This window comes from Clupea harengus, chromosome 12, assembly GCF_900700415.2.
Source record: "Clupea harengus chromosome 12, Ch_v2.0.2, whole genome shotgun sequence".
Classification (NCBI taxonomy): Eukaryota; Metazoa; Chordata; class Actinopteri; order Clupeiformes; family Clupeidae; genus Clupea; species Clupea harengus.
In genome coordinates this window covers 10,258,440-10,266,485 of record NC_045163.1, presented here as the reverse complement: position 1 = coordinate 10,266,485, position 8,046 = coordinate 10,258,440, and the positions used below count along the sequence as shown (strand labels likewise).

At 43.7% G+C, this 8,046-nt stretch overlaps 1 protein-coding gene across 1 annotated transcript in view; it reads left to right on the top strand.

Annotated features, from left to right (window-relative positions):
- The first annotated feature begins 636 nt into the window (after positions 1 to 636).
- The window catches only part of map1b (microtubule-associated protein 1B), a 30,783-nt gene continuing 23,373 nt past the window's right edge, over positions 637 to 8,046 (top strand). Inside the window, exons 1-2 of the mRNA XM_012833693.2 lie at positions 637 to 953; positions 4,496 to 4,597. Coding sequence (XP_012689147.2) covers positions 767 to 953; positions 4,496 to 4,597 — 289 coding nt within the window. The 5' untranslated portion in view covers positions 637 to 766. The remainder of the gene's footprint in view (positions 954 to 4,495; positions 4,598 to 8,046) is intronic.

Genomic DNA, 8,046 nt, shown 5'->3' with positions numbered 1-8,046 from the left:
ATAAGACAACAATAGGAACTGCAGCATGAATTGATTCTGATTTTGTAGTGATTTGATTTGATTCAGCTTGACACAGCTTGGTGTTTAAGGAAGTGTGGTGTCTCTTATGTAGGTGTCAACAGAGGGTTTTTTCCCACGGGGAGGTCCTCCATGTAGGTGAGGTTTGATGGAAACGCCACCATGCCTCTCTCTTGTCATTGCTGTCTACACTTGGAATTAAACCCACAGTAGTCCAATAATCTCTATAGTGCAAGAGATCATGCTGCTACCAATTGCTTGAATTACCACTTGATGCAGTCTGATAACCTTGAGCAGTCTGTTCAAATTCAAAACGCGAATGTACAATGCAGAAGAAGTCTATATTCACCCTTCTAGGGTTTTCCAAAGTGTTATTCTAAGTTTCTGAGACAATGCTACTTAATATGTTGTTCTTTGACCTTGCATAATTTGAAGTAACAGCATGTGATTGGTGTTTACACGCGATATAATTTACATGTGGAGTGACTTCCGCAGATTTGGTTTGACGCGGATTACATCAATCGAGCGAGAGAACCAACGAATGCACGCACACCGGTTTCCCGTGCCTCTCTGTGTCGCTGAACTCAGTGACACGCGGTGTCTGACGGTATAAAAGAGCGAGCCACTCCTTCTGAAGCTCTTACTGTACGACTGGCGGCATCCGTTCTCGCCCCTACCATACCGGCGTAGAGCGTGTTGAGTGTGTGTGCTGTGCGCGTGAGTGAGGGAGTGCGTGCGCCTCGAGAGGATGGCGACGCTCGTGGAATCCGCAGACATTACAGAGCCCTTATGCGGCAGCACCTTGAAGATGTCATCCCCATCCCAGTCTAGCCTCTCCTATCGCTTTGATGACAGCAGATTTTATCTGCTGGTGGTGGTCGGTGAGATCGTTAGCGAGGAGCATCTGCGGTGTGGCATTGCAGACATTGAAAAAGGTAAGAGTGCGCAAGGTAGAGTGCTAAAAGGTAACCGCTGCTTTTGTTTGGGCACAGGGAAAGCAGGCACACCGTGCTGGGTGTATATCAATCCGATTGCAGTTTGCCGTGGATTTAAAATTGACACAGTGCTTGTCAATCTTGTTTTGCATCTCTTCACCACAGTGTTTACGGTTTAATCATACTTTGGCATTACATGTTAGTTTGTTTTCCAGCAACATATGTTTTAGGACGTTTGGGTTTTTCTGTGGATGTCACAGGGGACTCTGTGCCTCACTCATGCCTCACTTTGGATTGGATATAGCCACTAGCTCATTGTTTTCTAGTGCGAAGTGATGGAAAGAGTAGCGCAGCCCCTCCCTGTTTGATAACTCGATCTGCAGGTAGTCCGGCACAAATCAAGCAAATGGCAATCAGCCATAGTACTCAGAACCCCTTCCTGGACTGGGCTGCCGTTCGGCACGTATGTTCACCTATGTGAGAAACGCATCGCGCCTTATAACTCCGATGCAGTTATGTAGTTGTGTAGTTGTCAGTCCCTCCCATGCGTGATTTAGTTTTTGTTTAGGTGTGGAGAATGATTCAGCATCTTAATTACACATGCGTCAGAAAGACGGAGCATCTTTGAGTCTGCGTCAGTGTACGGAAGAACACCTTGGGTTTTGCTTGCTTTTGTCATGCTGCACTTGTCCTTTGTCTCATACACGGGCTTTTCTCATGACTGAAATGGTTACGCAGATATTGCCCCACTTCTGAATGAATTCGTTTTGTCCCCGAAATATTTAATCACTTTTTATTCATGGAGAGGTACGCCTCTGATTGTGTATAGGCTGCTGTCATCATCGTGGAAAGGCACATATGAATTTGTTTTGCAAGGTGAATCTCGCATATCTAAACAAATCAATTCCAGTGGCTATCGTGAGTCGTAATGCAGCATAATGAATCCGACAAGCTGATAATAAGATATTGGCATGATGCTCTTGTTGCTCAGCATCTCTTGTCATCTCGCGTCTCTCTCATCCGATACCGGCTAGTGGGCGTGGCCGAGGCCGCACTGCGGTCTCTACGGAAAGTCAGAGGGGGCCTGTTCTGCTTCGAAATGCAATTCAGCGACAGCAATTGTCATCACTTGCTCAGACTTAAAAACGAAATAGTGAAGGGCCGTGTATGTACTCTCTTAACTCAATAATGCTTTTTGTCGCTGTCTGAATGTTACTGTGTGAAAACCACATTTATTTCACCATTATTTGTGTCATACAGTAGGCCCAACTCACAAAAACAACAGAAGCTAGACCAGACAATGGTCTATTGATGCATATACTGCCTGATTCATCTAATTTGAAAAAAGCCATATCATTGTTTAATCAAGTAAGGTTTACATTACATGGAAAAAAAATCATATACATGTATACATTTAGGCCTCTCTCTATCTCTCTATAAAATATATGTCTTCTTTTACTTTCATGCCACCCTGTCTTCCAAAATGCACTCACTCACTCAATTTAGTTAGACCCCATTACAGGTATTTAAGAATGTTTTTATAATTTATTCCAATTAGTTAAAATTCTGTTTGAAAATGTAGTAACTTTTTATGGAAAAGACCCTAATAAGGAACAACAATCCAAACTGTCCTTTTAGGAAATGAGTAATCTGGTGATCTGTTTTATGAATGTGGGGAAGTGGTACCCAGGCGCATAGAACGTCACAGCATGACTGGTCGACTTCAAAGACAAACAGCTCCAGCCAGACACGTGGCCATCGTACACACACAGAACAGTTGTATTTTAGTCTATTTTAGTCACATTAATGTTTTTGTTTTCATCACAGCACAGACGGAGCATGAACGGGATTGGTTTGTGTGCTGCTGGGGATGCAGAGAGGAGGAAATAGCCTACACACATAATCGCTGATTCTGGAACAGCCATGTGTCTGGCGATCTTATGCCACATCTCTGGGCCCCTGTGCCCCTGTCCCTCCACCACTGTTAGCCGGGGGTTCCGCTGTTTCAGAGTCCAGAGGACAGGCAGAGACAGGGGCAGAAAACTGTTGAAAGGACAAAATGGAAATCAATCAGTCACTTGATCAGAGAGCAGGAGCCGAACTCAGGTCCCCTCGGCCTCATGCCACACCCTGCTCAGGTCTCTCCTCTTTCAATCACACTTGATCCAGCCCGGATCAGGGCCAGATCAGGGCCTCACTCAGCTGATGGCTTGAATATTGTTGCTCAGTATAGAGGAGAAATCCTGTGGTGTATGAGCCCAAGCTCAAAGCTCAAGCTCTAAATGACAAGCACCTCGACTCCGCCACAAATAAGCTGTGTGCTGTAATAAATGCAAACCCCCAAACACATTCCCCATACAAACTCCTATATTAATAGCACTAGAGTTGGTCTGCTTCTTTAAACCAACACTGTAGTGGAGTATTATAATGCTTGTGAATAATAATGTTCTTCACTTTTCCTTCAGGCAGTGTGTGTGTGTATGTGAAAAAAGCCCTGTAGAAAGCCATTCCCTGGATAATATCTCTACTGAAGGATTTCTGCATGTAGAAATGCTTAGTATGAGATTATTTTATAGGGCAGTGTGTTTCCCCATATCCTATAATGGCCTGTTGAGTCTTTTGTGATCCAGTCCTCAAACTCTCCAGCTCCAACAGATTTCCGATTTACATTTTAATCCTGCATATTTCTGCTCTCTCTTTTTTTTTTTTTTTACCAGAAATCCCTTCTCTTTTTTAGAATGGTGTGTGTGTGTGTGTGTGTGTGTGTGTGTGTGTGTGTGTGTGTGTCTTTCTGTCTGTGTGCATGTGTGTGTCTCTGTGAGCGTGTGTGTATCTGTGTGCGTGTACGTGAGTGTGTGTGTGTGTGTGTGTGTGTGTGTGTGTGTGTGTGTGTGTGTGTGTGTGTGTGTGTGTGTTGGGATGTCAGCACATGTTTTTTGAAATCGGAAGGTTGTATTTCTGACAGGGGGAGAAAGAGTTGTTCAGATGGACAAAGGAACCCCATTGATCATTACTCAACCGAGAGCATCAGATCAGGCACCGTGCCTCTGAACATTTTTATAGATATTTCCAAATATCGACCAGAGTCAGAACGCTCGTTGCTCGTTTGATCAGTGACAGGTGATGGTGTGTTTGTGGGGGGGGTGTTAATCCAATAAAGGGACATAGCACGCGTTTCAGTTATTTTGGGTGACAGTGACCCTAGATGCACTCTCTGAATGATAGAGGGGAAACAAAAAGCTGTGCACACTTAAATCCTGGCTTGGCAGAGGTCATAGGTCAAGGTGAGCCAGAGGCAAAATATAGAAATGTCTCCACACTTAATCTTTATGCCCCTTTTTGACCTGAGGTGTTTATCAGATTTTGTTTTTGCAAGGCTGAGGAAAACCTAGGGGTGGAAATGTTTCAAATATTTAAAATGATACTGCTCTGTGTACCAAAAATGAGGCTTATATGTTTTTGTTGTTGTTGCCTAAATTAACCTGTTTATAACGTTTACAACACTGCTGCATCACTGATTTTTGAAATGTTCTCATCCCTAGGCATCCGGTCATGGGACACGAACCTCATCGACTGCAACCTGGACCAGGAGCTCAAGCTCTTCGTGTCACGCCACTCTGCCCGGTTCTCCGCAGATGTGCGAGGTAAGGCTAACATGAGGGTTCCGTCGGGTTCTATGAAGGCTATGGAATTGATAATTCCAGTGAAATGTTGGGTTCTTTGTTGAACCCTCAGTAATCTGTTAGTGCTGTTACATTTTAAAGGTCCATGATTAGATGTTATGTTCCTCATGCAGATAATAAACTAAACCTGATAATAGACTGAACATCTTAGAGAACCAGGGCTCATCGACAGTAACCTTACAGCAGGACCTACACCTATAATTGCATCCATTAAATATTACATTACATAATTAATTCTTATACTCTAGATTGGAAAATGAAGAAGCATGAACCATTTAGGTTCCTCATCAGTTCTATTTTAAAAGTTGACAGTTCTAGGAAAGTTCTAGGAAAGACCTTTTCCACAGAAAGGCTTTAGTATGAGTTGAAAGGGGTCCTCCAAGGTGTGTGTGTGAGAGAGAGAGAGAGAGAGAGAGAGAGAGAGAGAGAGTGAAAAAGTGAGAGAAAGACCTTCCAAACATACATGCAAACAGGTTCACACATCCACATATACACAAACACACACGCCGGTTTATTAATCTCAGATGCAAATATCTATGTTTGCCATATCTATGTATGTGTATGTAAACCTTGTGTTTAAATGCTAGTGTGTGTGTGTGTAGGTGTTTATGTGTGTGTGTGTGTGAGTGTGTGTGAGTGTGTGTGTGTGCAGTATGTTCCTGCATGGTGTTTGCAATGGTGTGGATGACTGTATACAATTACAATTGTGGTGTGTGTGTGCTCTGTTATTGTATTACCTATTATGCCTTATCAGCAGCCATCCCTGTCCTGTCCTCCAGTCACCAGCAGAGATGATTTCATGCGATCACAGCTGTGGGGGGTTCTGGGTCTGATGGAGTTGGTTCCGGTCCAGTGGAGGTGAACCAGTAAACACACCACTCTGTGTCACTGTTAAACAGTTCTGATTGGACTCAAGGGGATGGAAGGGAATATAGTTGTCTCTGTCGAAAGAGAAATAAGCTTCATGTGTTACTATAATACTATAGACTAAGTGTATTTTGGGGATATTAAGGAAATAAATTGGCATTATTTATGCTTCATTTGTCCTCTTCTTGGCAGATCCAGCAGGAGCACAGGTTGAGTGTTTAAATGAAGGATTGGAGTCAATAGTGCGTGTGAGTGTGTGTGAGTGTGTGTGTGTGTTTTTATGGTTTAAGTCAATGGTGCGTGCGTGTTTATGAGTGTGTGTGTGTGTGTGTTTGTACGCCTGTTTGAAGTATTACCTGCACAGCCTATTGTTCTTAAGGATGCTCCATTGGTGTGTGTTTTTGTGTACATTATCTCATGACACCAACTCGTTCATCTCCCGGCTTCCTCTCTGTGGTTAATGGACTAGAGAGAGCCTGTGGTCCATCCATTCAGCAGGATCCCTTAACACAGCCTTACACAGCACTCAATGCATAGTGGCGACTTTCAGTTTGTTTTATTTACGGATACAGCACCACCAATGACCTTAACACAGCCTTACACAGCACTCATGGCATAGAGGAGACTTTCAGTTTAATTTACTTATATAGCACCACTAATGACTTACATCACCTCAAGCCACTTTATAGAAACTGAGATATCGGTACACTACTTATGCCCCTATGTGTGTGTATTGTGATGTGTGTGTGTGTGTGTGTGTGTGTGTGTGTGTGTAACCTCGTTGTTTTATCAGTTGAGCTGTCACTTCAATAACCTGCATTGTTTTCCATCGGTGTGTTTGGTGGCTGCTGGTCAAGCAGATGTTTGTCTGATGTTGCAGTGACAGTGATATTATAGTTAATGTTTCTGTGATGTTGCAGTGAGAGTGATATCATTTAGTTATTGTTTCTTTGATGTTGCAATGAGAGTGATATAATTTAGTTATTGTTTCTGTGATGTTGCAGTGAGAGTGATATAGTTAATGTTTCTTTGATGTTGCAATGAGAGTGATATAATTTAGTTATTGTTTCTGTGATGTTGCAGTGAGAGTGATATAATTAAGTTATTGTTTCTGTGATGTTGCAGTGAGAGTGATATAGTTATTGTTTCTGTGATGTTGCTGGCTCAAAGCTCTTAGTATCTGACCTCACAGCTGAATGCAGCGGTTTATGTCACGTTGTCTGCTCTGGGCGTTGGCCCTGCTTTGTCTCTAGGTCCCTCCCCCAGTGAGGTCTCTGAATGTCCATCCATCCTCTGTTCATGCATCCCCCATCTCCCTCTCTTTCATTAACATCTCTCTCCACCCCTCCACCCTTTCTCCAGGCTCAGTTAATTTCATCTCCACCCTTTCGACATCTGCTCGTTTGTTTTTGTGTTTCTTTGTTCATTCATTTGTGTGTCTGTTTGTTTCCTTGTTTCTTTGCCTCTTCAGCTGTTGATCTTGCATCTGCCCCACCTTGTTGCATGTACCCATTGTCCCTACATTCTCTTCCTCTCTCATTCTTTCTCTCTTGGTTTCTGTTCTCCTTCCTGCTTTTAGCAATCTCGCCTCCCCAACCCCCCATCCGCTCCCCATCCTCCTGTGATTAGGTTGCCGTGCAACCCTGCACAGAGGAGAACTGTGGGTAATTAGCTGCTGGAAACTCCCAGCTGGGTTTGTCTGGGCCAGATCTTTAGGCTGCTGGATGCGTGCGCACACAAACACGTGTACAGACACACACACACACACACACACACACACACACACACACACACACACACACACACACACACACACACAGAGAAACAAACATACACACACATGTATAAAGTCCCCTCACTCCCCAAAGCAGACATAGATGCATAATGCACAAGTCTTCATCCTCCGCACACAGACAGAAACACAAATTCATACACACACACACACACACACACACACACACACAACACACACATACACAACTCTATACATATATTGCTATGACACACAAGTATGCTTGCGCAAATATGCACTCTTACACACATACACACACACACACACACACACACACACACACACACACACACACACACACACACACATTGTTTAATGAGCACACAGTGTATTAGCATATTCATGCATCTCTGGAGCAGTTAAACTGTAACAGGCTCCTCTATGGCACACAGAATGTCAGAGGAGAGGGGATGAGAGAAGAGAGAAGGATGAGGGAGAGAGAGAGAGATGAAGAGAGGGGGTGACAGGAAGGAGAGCGATAATAAGGGGGAAGCACTGACATGGAAAGGGTCAATGATAGTATGAGAATGACAGGAGGAGAGAGAGAGAAAGAGGGAGAAGAAGAGCTAGAGAGAGAGACAAAAATATGAGTGGGTGAGAGTGAAGGGGAGAAAGAGAGAAAAGGAGAAAGAGCAAGGGATAATGAGCAAACGAGGGAGAGAGAGATGACTATGGAGGGAGTCAGATTCTGGTAAACCAGTGTGTCAGTCAGTCATGTTGGCCTGGTGTTCATTTTGTAGGGCGGAGGTGA